The 20,879-nt window shown below is 40.6% G+C and overlaps 1 protein-coding gene across 3 annotated transcripts in view; it reads right to left on the bottom strand.

Annotated features, from left to right (window-relative positions):
- The window catches only part of NCAM2 (neural cell adhesion molecule 2), a 197,496-nt gene extending 185,857 nt beyond the window's left edge, over window positions 1-11,639 (bottom strand). For 2 of the 3 annotated variants that reach the window (XM_033146864.1, XM_033146865.1), the window contains exon 1: window positions 11,294-11,639. In XM_033146864.1, the coding sequence (XP_033002755.1) occupies window positions 11,294-11,345 (52 nt within the window). In that variant the 5' untranslated portion in view covers window positions 11,346-11,639. The remainder of the gene's footprint in view (window positions 1-11,293) is intronic. The other variant, XM_033146863.1, reaches the window with a different exon arrangement.
- Window positions 11,640-20,879: the final 9,240 nt, after the last annotated feature.

Genomic DNA, 20,879 nt, shown 5'->3' with positions numbered 1-20,879 from the left:
TCACAATATATTAGTGACACCAGAAGCTCTTGACTCCTGACTTGGGGTGGGGAACCTGTGGCCCTCCAGCTGTTGCTGGACTCCAACTCTCATCAACTCCTGGCCAATGAGCAGGGATGATGAGTTGTAATCAAACAAAGATGCTGCTAACCCATCACTGCCTATTCACATGATCTCTTGTTTTGATTAAGTTCCTTTTGTTGGTTTTTGTTTTATTCAACTATGTGCCTGCTCTAGTGCCTGATGTTGCCTTGGCTTCTGCTTTTAACCCACAACCTACTTTGCCCCACTTTGTTTGGTCACTATGGCTTGAATCCTGAGATAAGGAAATTCAAGGAAGGAAAGTTCCCCATCTCCTGTAGCTTCTCTGTGGGTCATGGGACTCTTCTGAAACCTTTTTTCCATAAACATCCTGATATTATTCTAGGATCAAGGCAATCCCCCCCCCTCCTTAGGAGTCCCTGTATTTCACCCCACAATGTTCAGCAGATGCTCTGGCTGTCCAAAAAGTATTACCAAGGTACATGGGTGGCTTGGGGGGGGGGAGGAAGAGACCTTTTTTCTGATCAGTTCCTTATTTATTTATTTTTTAATCCAAGGATGCAGTCCCAGCATCTTAGCCAGCTTCCTGATCACTCTTCTCTCCTGCAAAATTTATTCAAAGCCAACCCATGACTGGCCCCTACTTGCATTCTCCATCTACTCTTTCTTCAAATTCCTATTTCTCCGTTTGTTGCCTTTGGCTTCATTGAATTTACTAGGTTCCCTGTTGTGAAGCTTCAATGAATACCAGGACCACTTTCTAGTGTACACTGTGAAGTTTTCATTCCAAGCAAACTGATAAGTTACCCTTCCTTCACTCAATATGTACTTCAAATTGTTTAGCTTCTTGAACAGCTGAACATTCCAGAGCAACAGACTAACATGGCCAAACATTGCCAGAAGTTTCACAACCACAATACAGCTGGAAGAGTGGTAGTAAAAAAAAAAAAAAAAAGTTTCTGAATTTTTCAGTGTCCCATCATTATAATGCCATCAAGAAAATTAATACTCTCATTCTAAACGTTGGTATGAAATTTGACTAAATCCAAGTGCCTACACATCTACCAGAAAACGCGTGAATATTCATCCCTCTCTTCCTTTTCCCCAGCCACAACAACAAGATAAGCAGGATGCAAGAAGGGTATTTGGGTGTGGGGAGATCATGGGTGTGTGGTATTTAGCTAGGAAATGAATTCAAATTGGCATGGAAATAAACTTAGGTATTGCTTGAAGTGGGTGAAATTAAAGACTCAATCCAATTTTAGATGGCAATCCCATTTATGCTGCAAACAGTTTAATTTTAATCTCTTGGTTCCCTTAAGGATCTTAATCATTCATGATTACCATAGTTGTCAAACTGTTATCAGTATCTTCATAACATCAACCAAAGAGAAAATAAAACTCCCTAGACTTCAAATGTAATGGAAAGTGTATGGGTACACATTCATAGCTGGTCTGATAATATGGTTGTTGTTAAAGATATTTTTAGAAAAAAATAGAACTTCACATGTCAAAAAGTGTAGGTTTATGATCATGTGCTTACTTGTCATTATTCTTCTGCAGTATGCAAAAAGGTCATTGAATCCTGCTCCGATTATTTAAAAAGAATACTTATCTAGTTTGTATTGTTCTTACACTACTTTAACTAACATGGCTCCCCTGACAAAACACTGGCATTGTACATTTTGTGAAGTGCTGGAATTCTGTTAGATGTCCATACTTCCCCCTGCTTCACTTCAGCATTCCCCAAGAAAAAAGATTTTAATATATAGTGCAGATATGAGCAGGAAGGTGCTAGGTTGATGAACGTAATTCCCAAGTACCTTATTGTCAAAAAAAAAAATGTATCCAGTAATTAAATGTAATATGACTCCAGTAAGATTTCCTAGCAGAAAGCATCATATATTTGAAGCAGCTACTGCTTGCCATCAATTTTAAATTTGGTATACAAATGGTAACATAAGAATGATGTTCTTGTTCATTATTAAAGCTCCAATACTATGCAGCTGCACTCAGGAACAGGCATGAGGATCCTAGTGTAGCTGCAAAGGCACAACTTGTTTCTTCATGTTAGAACAAGGGTCTGATGTCAGCACCAGAGCCATGCACAGCACACAGCTTAGTATCAGCATTAGTGCCATGCTAAAATGTCCTTTGAATTTCCCCCTCCCAATCAATCTCCATCAATTAAAAAGAAAAGAATCTGCATAATAAAATTATCAAAATGGAGAAGTTCTCACAGGTGAGGTGCAGAGTTTTGCTGTGCTTATTTTGCGAGTGGCCAAGGGGTTTTGTGAGCATCCTGAAAACCCCATGACCTCTTCAGCTGAATTCTTCTAAAAGCATAGGAAGTTGGGGTGGGTGGGATGCTTCCAGTGCATACAACAGCTGTTCATTTTTAAGTGGTCTGATTTAAAAAAGAAAAAAAAAACCCTGCAAGATTCCCCCTTAAAAATAATGTCAACAACTGAACCAGTCTCGTGTGCTTTGTACCATCTCCTGGCTTCCTATTCTTCAATTAAAGCTCCTTTCCATGGACCTTATCCAGGTCAGGAATCACAAGCAGAAAATTTGTAGAGGGCTGGAGAAATATTTAATGGAAAGTAAAATGCACACACATTATCCATGGCCATCTCAGAACAATAAAGCAAGCTTTCATATCTGAAAGCACCTTGAGAATGATGGAGAAAAACTGGAAACCTTTGAGAAACTGGAGGACAGATTTCAGCATGACTTGAATCAGCATGCAAAGGACTTCCTCCAGGTTCCTGTTTTGTACCCACAAAAAGGTATGAAGCATAGTATCATGCTGTGTGAGCGGCAATTGTCATTATTTGGGGTAAACAGGCTTTCATTGCAAAAATGAACAGAGCTATCCCATTTCCCTAGGACGATGTCCATAATTAGGTTACAGAATGGCATGTCTCTATGTACATCATCTGTTCAAGAAAAACAACCACAATATCAAGTTGTAGGGTACAGTGGGATTGAGAAACGAAGATGATATCTGACATATGTACAGCCCAAGTCATATTTGTCTTTACTGATAGTGATCATTCAGTGCCCTGAAGTGTGTTTTGCAAGGTTGTTTTAAAAAGTTTATATTGCTACGGAGGTTGTGCGCCACTCCCACTCTCTGCCGAACAGTAGCATGAATCCAGGAGTTCCAGGAGCTCACCTGGGATGTGTTTCCACTGGCAACACAAAGGAAACTAGTATCCTTAATAAACATGGCTTATTGTACACATATTGTACTTACACCTGGGTCTACTTTGGAGTTAGTTCAGAGCATTACATCTCACGAAGAGCTTGTTTCCCACAGCAGTGCAGCATTGAAATCCAAGGCATCCTGAACACCATCTCTGTGCCTCTGTCCCAGCCTGCCAAGATGGTTCTGGCCTTCACAGCAGCTCATTAAGTCTTCTCCCTTCTTTCCTAACCTCTAAATTTCAAAAGGACACAACATACCCCCATTACCCAGGCAACCTCCCCATCTCAACTCTGCTATTGTCTTCAGCTAACTAACACACAGCTGGTGGGGAAGAAAGCATCTGCATGGTCAATTGTTCTTTAATGGCCTGTACTTAGTTTTCCTTCTCTTATTATTGGTGTCACTATCAGTGATCTCCTGAACAGGAAAACTGGTTCAGCCTGTATTATTTATTGGCCTGCCATCTTCCCTTCATTACTCAAAATATTATATAAATTCTACCATGTGTTATTTTCTAACATTCACTAGCTCTTGTAATTATGAGTGCTATTGCACCCCTAAACTCTGTTACCTCATATCTGTAACAATATATTCATTTATGTTGGGAACCTGGTCCATACCCCGTATCACATGGGGATGGGAATTCAGACATGTTTTGTATTTAAAACAAGAGGCTATAGGTATGTGCATCTGTCTTGTTTTTACAAATGTAAAAACAGCTAACAGTGTAAGTTTTCCAAATAAAAGCATTTTTTTCCATTGCAAAATTGATTACTTTTCCTTGCTACAGAATCATTAATTGAATGGGAGAATGTTTGCATAAAGGTAGCTACCAGTTGTGCAGAATTATTTATAAGAAATATTTGTTTTTACTAGTTATGCAAACTTGTTTAAAGCTATTTCCCTTGAGATAAGATGCATATTACTGTGATTGAATTTGTGTAACATTTTGTTTAGAGCTCTTCAAAGAGATTTGTCTTCAGACATCAGCAATGAAGAGGTACGTATATGGAATTAGAGCTGGAGGAATATTGAGAGAAAGGGAAACTACGTGTTACAGTCTGAATGTAGCAAGACTAAATACACTGTTTCGCATTTCGCAGAAGTTGATTCCACGCTCTTGAATAAAGGAGTAAAAGTTTTTCAAACACTTGCATGATCAACAGTGGAGAAGATATAATGGGGATTGTGACAAATGACTCTATATGCTATTTAGAACAAAGGAAGCACTGTATAAACTGAACTTGTAGTTGTGCCTGGCAAGGGACTAATGGGGGAAAACGTTACAATATAGAAGTATCACGTCCCAAGAAGTTACAGTTACATAGCCCAAGTTCAATACAGTAAAGGAACAACAAAACACATGCCTACACAGTTCATTGTCATAATAAATTGAATAGAAACTTTCCCTCGCAAAATCAGGACAGAATGCATTAACACACATAGTCTCCAGAGCCTATCAATGGTTTTTTTGCATTTTCATGGCCTCTTTAACAAATTTGGTAGTCCTGTATGACATAAAGTAATTGTCTGGCCAATAAAAAAAATGTGTACCATTAGAGCTTCTTAGATCTGAATACAGACAACATTTCCTTATAAAGTGTACTATATCCTTTTTCTTGTGGCAACCAGGTGGAAAGTACCGTATATATTCTCACCAAGTTGAATCCCATAGCATTCCTTCACCTCCATCAACTGCAAAGGAATTCAGGCTACATTTAGTCAACCACCACCTCAGCTCATGTGAACCAATAAGGATAAATATGGGGTATTTTCTTGGAAGAATATTATTATTTTAATATAGCTTATTGGAATGGCTTTCTATTACAAGTGCCCTTGTAGTGTGAATTTCAACATCATATAGTTGTTCTTATATGACATGTTATATATTCCTGAGTTGTCAGCCAGGATAACCAGAGTTTGGGGGAAAGGGTTTTTCCTCATCTGATAACAAAAGAAAAAAAAAACCCTCCAGGAGCAGTGGAGTTCAATGTACAGTACTTGCAAAACTATGGTGACAATAATGAAGGCAGTTTTCAGAATCCTACCAAAGTATTGGGATGGTGATAGCATTTAAAAACATAAACACTACATTAAAAAAAGCTAAATAAATAAATAAAAACAAGCTGCAGAGCCTAGATAAACCACACTCTGGCTGCCATCTTGACAACTGAAATTGGAGTACATATGCAATGTACAAGAAGTGAATAATCCATCTGCTTCCTCCAGTTCATCACATATATCACTCCCCAATGTGCTGTAGGATGCTGACAAAAGTGCAGGTGTCATTGTTAATTTCTGGGACCTTTTGAAGGCCTTATCAGTTGCTGTTGTATTATTATTATTAACCAGTTATTGGCTTTGATCCAAAGTCATGCTTTAGAGTAGACCTGTTAAAATCATAGGACTTACTATTTCAATGGGTCTACTCTAAGCACAACAAAGTCTGTATTTAACTTACGTGGCACTTTTTTTAGAGGAAAATATATTATTTGACTAAGTTACACATGTCAAAAATGATGCACAGCTGTGGTTATCAAGTGGGTAAGCTTAGCTGAGGTCATATTAAAGTGATTTTCTTTTTTATAATTTATTTATAGAATAGAAGGAATAAATTGGTTTGTATGTGATGTCATCTAACAAAACTCCCCCCACCCATTAAGGTAAAGGACCTGGTTATGAGAGCACATGATGCATTACACATATAATTCAGAATTTACAGCCCTCATGTTCAGGCCAAGAGACTCTGCCACAAACATCTGAATTCCAAGTAAGATTTACTTCCAAACAGCAGAGGATATTAGAAGGCAATTATTAAACTTCCAGAAATATACTTTTGCTGAAGTCATCCTGTTCAGACAAATACTCCCATTGATTTCATTGTGTGTGTGTGTCACAGAAAGGAAGAGATAAATAGATAAAATGAGAAGAACAGTTATTTAAAGCTATTGAACAAATACCACTAAATTTAGACTCCGAATCTGATTTGCTGAAAAGCAGGGAAAGTTGAAATCTTAAAAACCCAGCCACAGTGTATTTTCTTCTAAATCTGTAGATTAACTAAATTCTACTGCCATTTAAAAGCCTACAAATTCAATACCTAGTTTATGTCGAAAGCATATTGTATTTGATTGTCGCCACATTATTATATCTAAAATAGCTGATACTGACAGGCCAACATGAGAGGTAGATAGGCCGGAATTTGGATCATTCAAATAATTCCTTTTTCACTGCAGTATCTAAATCCTTGCCATTTGATGTGGCAGCAGTGGTTGATAGATCAAGGCAGTGTGTTAATGGAAGTGAGTGTGTTTGCAAAATGGTAGTAAGAAGATTCCTGTTCCCAAATCTGTCATGTACAAATATCTAAGGATTCAGATGCAACAACTGAGCTGGTCCAGAGCAGGCCTACTTTAGAGAGAGGGAAATACTACTAGATAGAATATTCCACACAATAAATTCTGACCAATCAGAGAGACAGAGGCATTTGGCCAAGTATGCACTATATTGTAAATGTAGCCAGCAACAACTCTCACACAAATGCTTTCTACATGCAAATACATATACAAGAAAATTGAGCACTGCATCAAGTGTACCATCTGTGAGATTTATCTAAAGCTGAACAATGACCAAGTTATGCTACTGGTTCTTTTTGGTTTTTATTTATTACTGAGGATTTGTGTTGAGACCAACTCAGAGAACATGATACGTAATGAATAAAAGTAATAAATAAATGAAATGAAATGAAAATAAGCCTTTAAAACTAAGAGTGGCCTATGAACTCCACACAGATTCCCATCAGAAGAATCCCAAACAGAATTAACACACTCCCATCTCTTTTAGTCTTACAAATAATCCTTTTAAGTAGATGTAAATGGCTTAAAGCCAATTGAATCCCATTCAACATCCAGCATGATATTGTTTAAGTTAGTAAAGAAAGTCCTTTCTGACTTTTTTTTGGGGGGGGAGGCAAAATGCCAGCAAAATGGCTCAATTTTTAAAATACAACTTTATCCAACCAATTTTAAAGCTTCTCTCTCACAAAGTAAACAAACTTTATTCGGTTTTCTTTTGTTTTAAGGTCATGATGTTCTTATTTTCAGCCAACAGAGCACTCTTGGCACATTAACATCCTCTATAATTACCCTTCAGCATCAGTCCAATTCTCTTTTCAGGAAGGATTGTAGGAGATCACTCGCCTGTGCTATGCTGTTTATTTTGAGAATATAGTGAGGAAAAATGAAAGCGCTGACATGTCATCAGAATGTAACTCTGTGTTTTGCCAATCAGTTGCTCATCAGGGCAAAAGTAGCAGGAATAGCTACCCTTGTTTGAGTGCCAGGGGTGCTTTAGGTAACTGCTAATGTTAGCAACACTGCTCTTTCCAGGCAAGACTTTTTTGTAGTTCAATCAAAGAGGAGGGAAAATCAAAGTGATTTTCTGCAGTAGTCTAATATTACCTTAATATTACAAGCTGACACTTGCCCAGTCCCTTTTTAAGAAGTGATAGTGAACTTCCTACAGACAAGTGTTGTGTTTCAGAAGGGGAGATGGGAGTGTCAGGTAAGAGCCACATTATTTGTTCATTATGCACATTTACATCCAGGCCTTCAGCAAAATCTTTTTCAGATCATATTGAGCATAACAGAAATATCAGAATGTACTGTACTTTACTTGTTTCAATTCACCATTGTACAGAAACAATGTCCTATTCCATCATAAAGCTAAGCAGTGTTTGAAATCCCAAATAAGCATTAATATTAACACTATGAAATCTTAACCTGGCATCCCATCATCCTCCATAAATCAGAATTCCTTATAGTAACAAAATGGGCTTAATCTATTTGCTGTGAATCGACCTTTCACACATATTGTATAGAGACAACTTAAACGTTGCAAGCGAAGATTTTTGCATCTTCTAGTTAAATGTGGGCCTACAATGATTTAAATTATCTAGACACTTTTCAGATATTACTTTTAAAAAAAGACAACATACTCTTCAAAACGTGTTTTTGGAGTGCATATCACAGCAACATTATCAATACAATTAAATGTGTTGATTTGGGCCTTCTTATTTAATTATGACATTGATCAGCACTCAGGCTTGGCAATTTTTCACTTCTGCTATTCTGAGCAAGCAGTTGCTTCAGCTCAAACATATTGCAACCGCTTAAAAAGAATTGCACTATCCATTCACCAACCTAACAACACAATGTTTTCCAAAGAAACAAGCTTCAATCATGCTTCATAAAATCCACATCAACTATATTACCAACATAAAACCTGAACCTTGGGGGTTTGTATATCTAAAACAAATGACCCCAGTGATTACTGTCTATTTTATGTGTGCCTCCCATATGCTCTCCCACTTCTTTCAGTTATTGAGAGATAACACGCATTCTAAGATTCTAGATGAGTACACAGTTAAGAAGGTAATAGGATTCCCAAATAATTCTGACATTTTAACCAACAGAATTGTTCCAAATTGTGTCCTCCCAATTTTTTTCCCCAATGTCCCCCACCCAACAAGATATATGTGTTTCTTGTTAATGGACGAAGTTTCTCTTCTTAATTCTTGCCTTTTATTTAGGCAATTTTATTTAGCCTTTTATTTAGTTCCATCTACAACAATTGTAGCAATCCATATATGGGTTTCAGTGAGATGGATTACTCTGACAAAGATGCACATACACATACAAACGTAAGAGGGATGTGGTGGATGAAAATAACATGTTGTATTTGTACCTTAAAAAAACAACCATGAAACATGGTTTGTAATTGACTATGAAACCCAGTGGTTCTGGACAAGCCACTATTTCACAGAACTACTGTATGGATGACCAATTATAAAGCACACAGCATGCTGAAAAGACCTTCATAAATGATTAAAATACAATCTCTCTTCAATGCAAATTTTATCAAAAGCAATGTAACCCAAAGAACTGATCTTGAAGGCATATGGTCTAGTTCTACTGATGAACCAATAAGGTCTGGCCTTGGATGTGGTATTCTTCAGAGTTATAGCAGAGTGCGAGTTTGATCAATAAATATGTTGTTTGTAGTTATGTCATTTTTAGGACATGAACTCTTCCCAGCTGAAGAACAATATGAATTTGCAAATTTGCACCCATTTATTTCTTGAACCTTAGCAATACCATGCTGCACAAACTACCCCGCTAAGCAGATGTGAATGCTAAGGCTACTGTCTCCCATTGCCTCTTCTCTCAGCTCTAACTGTTGTTCTGTTGAATATCCTCAGGGCAGTACTAAATTACTAAATACAATTGATCCGAAGTCTACCCAGAGATAGCAAAAAAGAAAAGAAAACTGCATTTTCACTTAAGATAATAGCACCCAGTGACTTACATTCCTAAGGACATGAGATACAAAATAATTATGTGAAATACAGTCCTCAGTATCCCTTATTATCATTGGTTTGGAAATGTGCAACAGTTTGCTCTTAGGCATTTTATAAACCTGCATTGTTGATGTTGCTTAACAAAAAAAAATGATGTTGCAGGTCTTAATTCTAAACGTGTGTGTGTGTGTGTGTGTGATGGAAGGGAAGCAGGGCAGGAAAATGGCTTGTGCAGCTAATTTGCATATCACTGCCTGTGCTCAGCTGGGGGAGGGGGGGGGGAGAGATGAGAACAGAGAATTGAAGAAGTCACATCCAAAATGTCAAGCTGTGCTTGAAGAATGATAGAAGACAGACTCACTCTCTTTCTGCCTGTGTAAAAGCCTTGCTTTGACATAGAGTGAAATTAACAAACTTAGCCATTTCAGTAGAACTCTATCACCCCCTGCTGGACAGAATAATTCAGTAAAAAGTGCAACCTAGAAAATGCAAGTCCAGAAGTAATCCCAGTTGGTGAAATTCCATCCCCACCCCCCTTTTCTTAGATACGCTTTATAAATAAAGTGTATGGCATGCATCTGTCCAGCTTTTCCCCAGCATGCATACACACACACACAAATATATATATGAACTTCCATGTAGCAAGTTGCCATAATACCTAAAAACCCTTTCCCAGGGAGGGCAAAACAAGCTCCTCCGGCAATTTAACTGACTCTTTAAGTCATGCCAAAAACTTGTCTAAACAGTTTGAAACGCTGCAATTAATTTGCACAAAGAGGTTCTGTTAGTGTGTCCCATTCATACAGTGCAATGTTCCTTCTGCCTGTCCAAAAGTAGTGGAATCCTGAAGTAACCCAGGAGTAAGAAGCACACAACAGGCACAGACCAGCCTCTGTTTCAAGCGAAGCACTGCTAAAATGTACGTTTAAACACACAAACATACATCTGAAAACCAAAAGTGCCAAGGTGCAGCTTCTGCCTTTGCCTACTTATTGCAATACAACTGTCATTCAGTTCTAAGGATGTATACATGCCATGCACCAGCTTGCATCAGAACCGCTGTGTGCATACCTACAGATTCACAGATGTGCCATACACAACACAGAACCCAGTGCCTGCTGATGGCAAATTTAATCCAAGAAAGCTCTCCTTACAGAAGCACAAGGAGACAATTTTTTCCCTCTAGATTTCCTCCAGATTTCCTCACTGGCAAGGACTCCCAATCCCTTTCAAATTCATTCAAATTGGGTAAATCCAGTTTAATTAGTATGTGAAGAAAGGCTTTACATTCAATCCCATTCCTTTTACTGCAGTACCAGGAGAGGGGAGGGGAAAAAAATCAAAATCAGCTGTGAAGAAACAAGGACAATCATTGTTCCCAATGATCAGAGAAATATTAGCCGCCAAGAAAGCTGCAGTTAGCATACTCGTTTTCCATCGTATATCACAGATGTATATATCAACGGGGAGATCTTCCTCGATTTAAGAAGGTGACCAGTGCAAAAGGCAAAATGATATTTCAAGTGTCAGGCTGCTGCTGCTGCTGGTGGCGATATGAGTGTGAGGGTGGTGGTGGGGGCGTTATTTTAATTGCATTATAAGCATCACGAAGAGATGGAGGAAGACCGAGGGGCTCATGGAACAAGCAAAGGAAGGGAAGCGAGGGGGAATCGTTCTCCTACCTTGCCCGCTACTGAGGAACAATCCGAGCAGGTAAATAGTCAGGCGGTTCATTTTCAGGAGCTCCCGTTGGTGGACAGTTCCCAAGTTAAGAGGCGCCGAGCGGAGGCGAAGCCAGCAGTCTCGCTCCTACTTTGCCGCCGCCTCTGCTGCTACTGCGTCGCTCTCCTCGCGCTCAAGTCTCCTCACCCCTTCAGTCAAAGGCGCGCGCCCGCCGCGCGCCCGCTCGCACATAGACTCGCGCCGCGAGAGCAAACTCCAGCCCCGAAGCCTCCTCACGAGCGCCGTTCGCCGAGTGACTGCAAGCGCCTCTTTGCGCCTCGCTATATCAAGGAGGCGGCGGCGGTAGCAGCAGAGGAGGAGCCGTTACACACACACACACACACACACACGAAGGAAGGGATGGGAAGTATCCCTCCGCCGGCACACATGCACGGCTTGATTTAAAACACGCGCATACACACACACACAAACGGGAGCCGGTCCAGCTAGACGAGCGGTAAAGAGCGAGGAAGGGGAGAGGGAGATTCTTCCGCGCCTTTTTGGCGCTTAGACGCTGCTTCTTACAACATTCCGCGCCTTTCCCGCCCTGACGGAATGCCGCCGAAGGGGAAACGGCTTTGCTTGCTGGCTCCGAGCAGGTTTTCGAGGAGAAAAGGAAAGAGAGCTCGGCTTTCTGGCTGCCCCCGGAGCTGTGGGGAGGCGCGAAAGGGCAAAAGGCATGTGGCGAGGCTAGGCTAGGCAGAACAGAAAAGAGAGAGGGGGAAAAAAGTTTGCAGGAGCTGAAAGGCGACGGATATGCAGATTTGGAGGGGCTGCGTGGGCTCAAATGGCTGTGCAGTGCGACAGGTTGCACCGAGGTGCGGGGAAGGAGGAAGACGAGTCGTGAAGGCTGCTGCTGCTGCTGCTGCTGCTGCTGCTGGAGTCTATGATCAGAAAGGTTTCCACAGTGAAAAAATCTGCCTGATAGGTGCTGCAAGCGGGGTGGGCTGCGGTGGGTGAGGCTCCAGAACAACGCGGGGAGTGGCTGTCTGTAAAGACATGTCTGTATCTGCGAGGGGAGGAGGTTTTCTTTTCTTGCTTTTTTTTTTAATGAGGAGGAAAACAAAATGGCTGTAAGGAGAAAAGAGAAAACAAATCGGGCATCTGGAAGGCCACCTGAGACCAACGTGGGGATGAATGGCTTGAGGCTATGCCGTCCAAAAGGGAATGCCACAAAGTTGAGGTGAAATTTCCATGGGGAATATAGGACTTAATGGGAGAGTAGCTGAAAGGGCAGAGAGAGATGAGATGACCCACCACACAGTCTTTGGATGATGATGATTTAAAAGGCGCTGAAATAATATGCATAAGCTTGAAAAGACAAGGAATGGCTAAGTGTGGGTCGACACACCAGAAACAAAGATTCTCTCTCCAAACCAGCAAGTCTGCATGGAGAAGGAGCTATGCAACCAGTGCAGGTGCAGATTGGCATCTGGATTGTTACTTATTGCATTTATACCCCTGTCCTTTCTCCAATGCACTCAAGGAAGTGTACTTAGTTCTCTCCCCAATTGCATCTTCACAAGAACCCTACAAAGTACATGCTAGATTAAGAGATAATGAATGCTCCAAATCTCTTCCCTGAACTTCATGCTGAGTTGGGATTGAACCTGAATCTTCCCAGTCTCCAACACTGTAATAATGATGCACACCTGGCCTCCAGTGTTCACCTGCATTGTGCTTCTTAGGGCACCCCAATGTAGCAGTTTGACCCATTTAAAGTGGATGAATATGTTCATACCCTTATGAGGCCATTGATTGGGTGCAGCTAGAGCTCCATATCTTTAGGCCAGTGCTGGTTTATATCTAAAATTAAAAATCAGGAACATGAAGTTTGTAATCAATCTCACGAAAAGCCATCTGAAAATGTTCAAAATTTTGTGTAAGCCAAGTGCTTGCTTCTCTATTCATATTAGCTAGAAAGCTGTCATTTGGGATGCACACTGGGTTTGATCCAGGAACAGTCATTCTTAAAGTAGACTCATTGAAATCAGTAGTTATTAAGTCAATCATGGGCCTACTCTGGCTATATTTACACATCGGAATTGCTAGAAATGTCTGAGAACAGCATTATTATGAACTACGTTAAAAGAGGGGTATGAAATGCACCTCTCCACTGTAGTTATTACGACTGAATTTGGTATATATGGAGTTCTTTTTATACTAGGGAAATCTGAAAATCATACATCAAATTGTCAGATCTCATGAAATACACCGTCAAATTCCAGCATGGAACAGTGAAACATAACAAAGGCTGTGTTAGGCTATTGAACTTCCAGTGCCACTTTGGAACATAGAAATATGCCTTACAGGTATACTGAGTCAGACTCATTGGTCCATACTGCTTACACTGACTGTCAGTGGCAGCAGCAACTTGGGGTTTCAGACAGGTGTCTCTCCCAACCCTAAAGGGGGTTGAACCTGGGGTTCTCTGCATGTGCAACATGTCTCCTATTACTCAGACAAGGCTCTCCCACAGTTAAATCAAGTAATCTTTAATTCAAGTTAATTCAAGTAAAAGTGAATTGAATTAACTTTCAAATATTTTCAGTAGCAGCTCAACACATATATCTATGCTTTCAAAATGCAGTCTGAATTTACTAGCATATTGTGTATGTGTGTGGGGGGGGAGAGAGATTGAGTGTTCATCCGTCTACACACTTGTCAGCATGCCATCTGTATTCTCTAAGAACAAAAAAAAATCATGTTTATATGATGACAGTTAAGGCTTGAAGGGAGGAAGATTAAAAAAAATAATATATCCAAGAAAATATAATAACTTTTGTGCTAGGCATTGCTCTCGATTTCCAGCTTGGACCTGTTATTTCCTAGGTACCAGGCAGAATTGAAAGAAACATGTGGATTTACAATTATATCAAACAGAGAGGAAGACACAATGCCAATCTCATGAAGGCATATGGAATAGCAAGAGCACTAGGATGGGAGTTTAATTACATGGGGAGCCTTTGGGGACAAGGGGATGAAAAGTATGAGGAGAAGGAGAAAGGGGGGGTGGATTATGTAGGAAGTATAAAAGGAAGTACTCATTAAAAGAAGGTTTATGATAAAGGGGCAAATATAGAGATAGTGATGCAGTGATGATGCAGACCTGGCAGAAGATGAGTAAAATCTTCTGAGTGTTGTAAGGCTTTAGAGACTGTGGCATGGACTATTTGCCACATAACCAAACAATGCCTTAGCATGGTGTCAGCAGGACCAAGGAAGGAACAAAGGAGCTACATTACTTGTCCGTGGTTAGCTATGCCTGGGTCAGACCACTGGATAACTACTTGAAGGCTCAAGATAGTATAACAAGGAGAGCCATGATGTTATTTCATATTTTGCAAAATATCATTTTTGTCTTTTTTAACTGTAAAGCTTTATCATTGAAACCATATTTCACCTGGATCTACAAAAACATACATACATCCTCATATGCCAAGGTGATGTGAAATTATCATATTCCAAATTAGCCTTCTTTGGGCATTCCATTGCATGTAATTAATATTGTGTGAACAAGGAGAGGAGGACTGTGGTCTCTCCCCCCCCATCTCCCCCACCATATGCCACTTGCTTACATAGCTTAATAAGAAGTGAGTAGACAAAAAGCTGTAGGATAGTTCCATCAGTAGTTGTTAGTCATGGTAGCTAACAGAACATCCACTACTTCCTTAATGCCATATTTGTGGACTTCCCAGAAGAATTTGGTTGGCCATGGTGGTAAACATGTTGCTGAACTAATGGGTCTATGATCTGATCTAACAGAGCTCTACTTATTTTCACTGTTGGTTAAATATTTAGTGTGAAATGTATACAGACTTAATGTATACAGACTTACCATGCTGCCTAGTTACACCATTGTCTGATGTCTTCTGCCTAGGATACTGTAGCTCAGTGTCAGAGTACATGCTTCTCAACATCTTCATTGTATCTTCAGTTACAAGGAACAAGTAGCTGTGTACATGCAAGAAGTGTGCCTGAGACTCTGGGAGACTGTTGCCATTCACAGTCCTGGATACATATGCTAACTTGGAATAACACAGCTTCCTGTGTACCTCTGCTTTGTCATTTTACATTCGTCCCATGGTCTTCTGCCTACCCTCCTGTTGTTCTGTATAGTTCCTGAAAGCTATGCTCCACTGAAACAGGCAAACTTCTCAGTGACCCCCAGGGCAAGTGCCAGCATTTCACATTTATTGTTGTAAGACACTGTGCTTTTTATACAGGCCTACTGACACCTATTATTTGGTTTTGTCCCCATAGGTTATAGCTGTGTTGGCATTGTATTCCAGATTTTACAGTGAGCATTTCTTTGTCATTTACAGCCCCTGAGCTGGAAATACGTTCAGAGTGCTTGTGCTCCCTGCTTTCTTGAACTGGTGCTTGGTATTCACTTTGTTGGTTGCTACCAGTCCTCAGGAGAGCTCACATCCACCAATTAGATCTAAACTGAAGGATTCTGGCCAGATTCTTTCCTAGCTGGACAGTAAAGTATTTGGTGAAGAAGTGATGATTATTTGAATGCAATTGCAGGGCTTAACTCCCCTCCCCCCTCAATGTCACCTTCTTTCCATACTATTGTGTTTATTCACTTGCCAGTCTTTTCATGTTAAAATGTTTAAATAATATTAGGAAAGTGGATATTTGGGAGCCTTCCATATGTTTTGAAAGTGTCACAAATTCTCACACCTATTCATTTACTCGTCTATAAAATTGCTGGTTTGGGCTTCTTTATTAATGCAAATAAAAAAAAAACCCATTCCTTTTATATGAATGTAGTAGACTGTGTGATGTGCAATCATTTGAATGCTATGAAGGACCTTTTCTCAGAAAAAAATGGCACCTAAAAATACATGTATGTTTATTTATAACCAGTGAAGCAAATGAAGTTTGCAGTCTATTTTCACATTATGATGTAGCAAGAAAGTTTTACTCAGAAGCTATATTGCATTGCTATTTGCCAGTAATGAGACTGTTATCCCCCTAGTCCAGAGAACCCCATGCAAAGGCAGGTGAATGCCAGTCTACAGTTTTCATTGATATGACCTGAGCACACGTACTGATATGGCTTTAAGTACATCATATGGCTTTAAGTCATTTTAAAAATACGGGACATAGCAAGAGTGGGAACAACTTCTGAAGTACATTGAAACTGTGATGTTTCATCCTCTACCAGCTTTTTGGCTCCAACTCCTATTCAGACAGGCCTCTTTTATCATTATTGTGGATAGATGCTTGGATTGATGACAACAACATCATAGGCCCTGAGCAGGCTGGGTTCAGGCCAGGGAAATCAACCATTCGCAATTGTATGGTGCTGTCTCACTTAGTCGCTAAGTCCACACGACTCTATAAAGAACATCTCTATGTGGCCTTCCTGCATATCCAGGCTGCTTTTGATACCATCGACAGGAGGTTGCTATGGACCAAATTGGAGACTATGGGCTTAGAACCCAGATTACTTTATCTGATCAAAAAGCTTTATACTAATAATACCTGCCGAATAAGAATTCATCCTGGGAACGAATTGGCAGCACCAGTCATTATAAACAGAGGAGTAAAACAGGGCTGTGTACTTGCTCCTACGCTTTTCAATCTTTTTCTTAACGACCTTGCCCCTTTACTAAAGCAGGTGGACGCTCACAGTCCAAAGCTCCAAGCCTTAAGTACGCCCATTCTTCTCTATGCGGATGACATGGTTTTGCTTTCACGGACCAGAATAGGTCTAAAGCGACTGGTAAATGCCTGTATTGAGTACATGTCCAAAATGAAATTATGCTTAAACTTAAAGAAAAGCAAAATCCTGGTGTTTGGTAACTCACGCAAGAATTACAACTGGGTTTTTGGAAGTAAATCCACTCAGCAGGTCTTTAAATTCAATTATCTAGGAATCACCTTCCACCATAGGCTCCTCTGGTCTCCACACCGAGACTCAGCGGAGAATGCCAGTAAGCTGGCTATGCAGGCTATAATGCACTTTTTTACAACAAGGGGCAATTCGTATATCCCCTCTGTGCTCAAGGTTTTTAATGCCAAAATTATCTCTCAACTGCTCTGCGGCATTCCAGTCTGGATCCCAGGGTTCACTCAGACAGTAGAACGAGTGCAATCAGCCTTCCTCTACAAGATTTTTTCAGTCCCACGATGTGTACCATATGCAGTTTTATGTTTAGAGGGAGCCCAACATAAGGTGGAGTCTGTTGCCTGGGTAAGAGTTCTCATATTCTGGCTAAACATCTGCCTCGACTCTGATAGAGACCCTCTTCTCCAGGTAATGTTATTGGACACCTTCCTCCCCTTTGGGCTACAACACTTCAACAGGAAGGTTCAACAACTGGGGCTATCAGTGGAATTCCTGCGCACAATGTCCTTACTATCTGCCAAGGCCACAATAAAAACTAGGTTGTGGGACATCGAGCACCAAGAACTCATTGAGGCAGCAGGCCAAACATGTTCCCCTCTTTATTTTCATTTTCCGTGGGCACATGAAACAAATTGTAATTATCTTGATTTTCTACTGAACCCCCCAGAAAGAAGGGCTTTTTCATTGGCCAGGTTCAATGCAAATCCATCAAACCTCCTATGGGGAAGGTTCTCAGGCAGGTTGGAGGATGAGAGGATTTGTCCATGCGATGACCACCAGGTGGAAAGCCTTGTTCATATGGTTTTTCACTGCAAACTTTACGACGATCTCCGCCAGCAATTCCTGGACCAGCTCTGTATCCCTAGAAGGAGACCAGAGCGGGAGGTCTTACGTTTCCTACTAACGGGGACTGACCAGGAGCTTACCAAATTGGTAGCTCAATACCTACATTTGCTCTTTTCTCGTCGTAATATTCTGCAGTCGTCTGAGTTATCAGGAGTCCCAGAGATGTGATCGTGGTCAGCAGAGTCTTGTCTCTTTTCTTTTCTAACATAGTCTGTGCCACTGTGAAAGTATTAATCCGCTTCTGTTTTGTATGTATGTTTGTTTGTTTGATGCCAATAAAAGGTTGATGGTAGAGCTCCTTGGTTCACAACAACCTTTTTTCTCTTTGAGATGCACCTCTCCATGACTGCCTTGGGGGAGGGAGGTGATGTCTACTATTACTCTTCAAATTCTTCTGCGTTTCTTCACTCTCTTTATATGTAATTTCAGACTTCATAGCTCGCTTTTCATTGCTCTGCAACACAAATTTAAAGCTAGAATCCAGTCCATGGCTACTGTAACTCAATGCACCTCATCCCCTTTCCTGCCCTTTCTACATGCCTGTAGTCTTTCCTGTAATGGGGTGCACATATTTTACAACAGTAGTTTATATGGCCTGTAGAATACTTTTATATGGGTTTTTAAAAAGCCTTTATTTGTACATTTTCTATGATACAATAACAACAAAATAGAACATCATATAACTAATAAGTTGCCCTCTCCCAGATTTATTGGTGATTTATTTAGAATTTATTTGTATTTGGCAATAATTCCTATAGACTTTGGGCTGTTTCAACAGTTGATGCTTTTGCTGTGTGCTGTTCAACAGAGTCATTCGTCACACCTACAAGATCAGAATCAGTAGCTGTAAGTGATGTCTCTATTCTTCATCAGTGAGTGAGGAGCTGAAAATGTAGCAACCCCCAACATTGTCCATGCTGCCAGTTGTGTACACATGTTGTCTGCAGTCCCTTGGGAATATTGTGGGTAAGCATGGAGTTTACTACTATTACTGTATGCTCATTACATGGCACTATAAATTGCTTGGGCCCTGGAAATTCTGTCTCTCCTGTGAAAGATATCAGTGGCCAGATGCAGACAAACTTTCTGAGGGAAACTGAAATGATTTTGTTAGGAACAAGATGCTGAAAGTATATCCTGAGGCCTTTGTGAAGGCAAGTCAAAAGGCTGTCTTTAGGAGAAAGAAGCAAAATTCTTCAGTAGATTCTGGTCCACTGGAGGTGCATTAAATTGGAGTGGTTAGTGTAGGAAAAATGACAGGTACTGCTCCCCTAATTGCTTAAATGTTTTTGGGAATAAGGATAAACTCAAGGATATGGTAAAGTGTTTCTCCAAATGAACTGAAAGGCTTGATTGAAAGCCCAATAGAGTCAATAGCCCATTTCCTTTTATTTCAGGAGACATGCTACACTGTGAATAGCTTGTATAAGTATCATTCTTTCTGTGTTCAGTGCTGTAGTGCCAGGTAGAAAATTTAGAAAGTATGGCATGCCTACAGGTTTTATAGCCATTATATGTCTTGTGCACTGACAGTATAAGGCAGGCATAGGCAAACCCGGCCCTCCAGATGTTTTGGGACCACAACTCCCATCATCCCTAGCTAACAGGACCTGTGGTCAGGGATGATGGGAGTTGTAATTGCAAAACATCTGGAGGGCTGAGTTTGCCTATGCCTGGTATAAGGCATCCTTTTCAGGTACAAATAAATCTGGTGCAGGTTCTCGGGAGTACTGTGTTGAAAATCATCAAAATATAGGGAATTCCAGATGAATCTTGTGAATGTCCAACAATACAATGACAACTTCTGCCTGTCATCAAATTGAAATTGTCAGTCTTTACCAGCACATTTCTCGAACAAGTTGGGGAAAATGCATTTATTTTGGAGTACAGTAGTCCTAAAACTAAGACAATATGCCTAAAATAGCCATATTTTGAACAAGAGGCAAGGGGTGATGACCAATACCACACCAGTGGACATGACAGGACTCTCTCCTTCATCTTCTCCCACCACATCCTCTGAGGCAGATTTTTGGAGGTTGGCGGGGGGGGGGTGGAGAAAGGAAAGGAGGTTGTATTTACTGATATGTGGATTCCCCTCCTGGTGAGGTGCATCAGTGTCCATCATTACCGACTTTCATACTATTTACTATTGAAAGTTCAAGGGGGGAGTTCAAGGGAGAAGATGCAGACTGACAGCTATAGCTCAGACTCAGAGGGAGAGCTACCGGGAATTGCCCATCCCCAGGTGCATAGGCTCACAAAGATTAATGAAAGGCATGAACAGGAAAGCAAGAGTAAGTGGGGCTTTAAAAGTGGGAGGAGGAAGGGGCGTACCTCAGACTCAGCAACAGCAAACTTGGAAGGTGACGCTGAGTGACTGAGCTCCAGAGTGATTTGTGTGTTTTGAGCAATAAAACCTGAGTTAATTGCTGCCAGCGTTGTCTTGCTTTTGTGGGAGAGACCCAACCATAACAACCATAACATACATACATACATACATACATACATGCCAGGAATAACAACCTTTAAATTAGTAACTATGAGATATACAATTGCTTTAATAGTGGATGATGGCGCAGACTTGGCATGTATAACTGAGACTTGGGCTGATGGACCGGATGGCTCTACATTTGCCCAGCTGTGCACATCTGGATACATGGTGCAGTATATTCCAATCAGAAGGGTAGGGGAATTGCAGTTTCCTTCACCAGGAGACCAATCCACATGGTGTCTGGGTTTGATGAATAGTTTGTGGTTTTGAGACAGAAGGACAAGAACAAGGATGTTGCTGGTATACCATCCACTCCGCTCTCTGCAACCTCCCTGACCAAGCTGGC

The sequence above is a fragment of the Lacerta agilis genome, chromosome 4 (genome assembly GCF_009819535.1).
Source record: "Lacerta agilis isolate rLacAgi1 chromosome 4, rLacAgi1.pri, whole genome shotgun sequence".
Classification (NCBI taxonomy): Eukaryota; Metazoa; Chordata; class Lepidosauria; order Squamata; family Lacertidae; genus Lacerta; species Lacerta agilis.
This window is presented reverse-complemented; position numbering and strand designations above follow the sequence as displayed.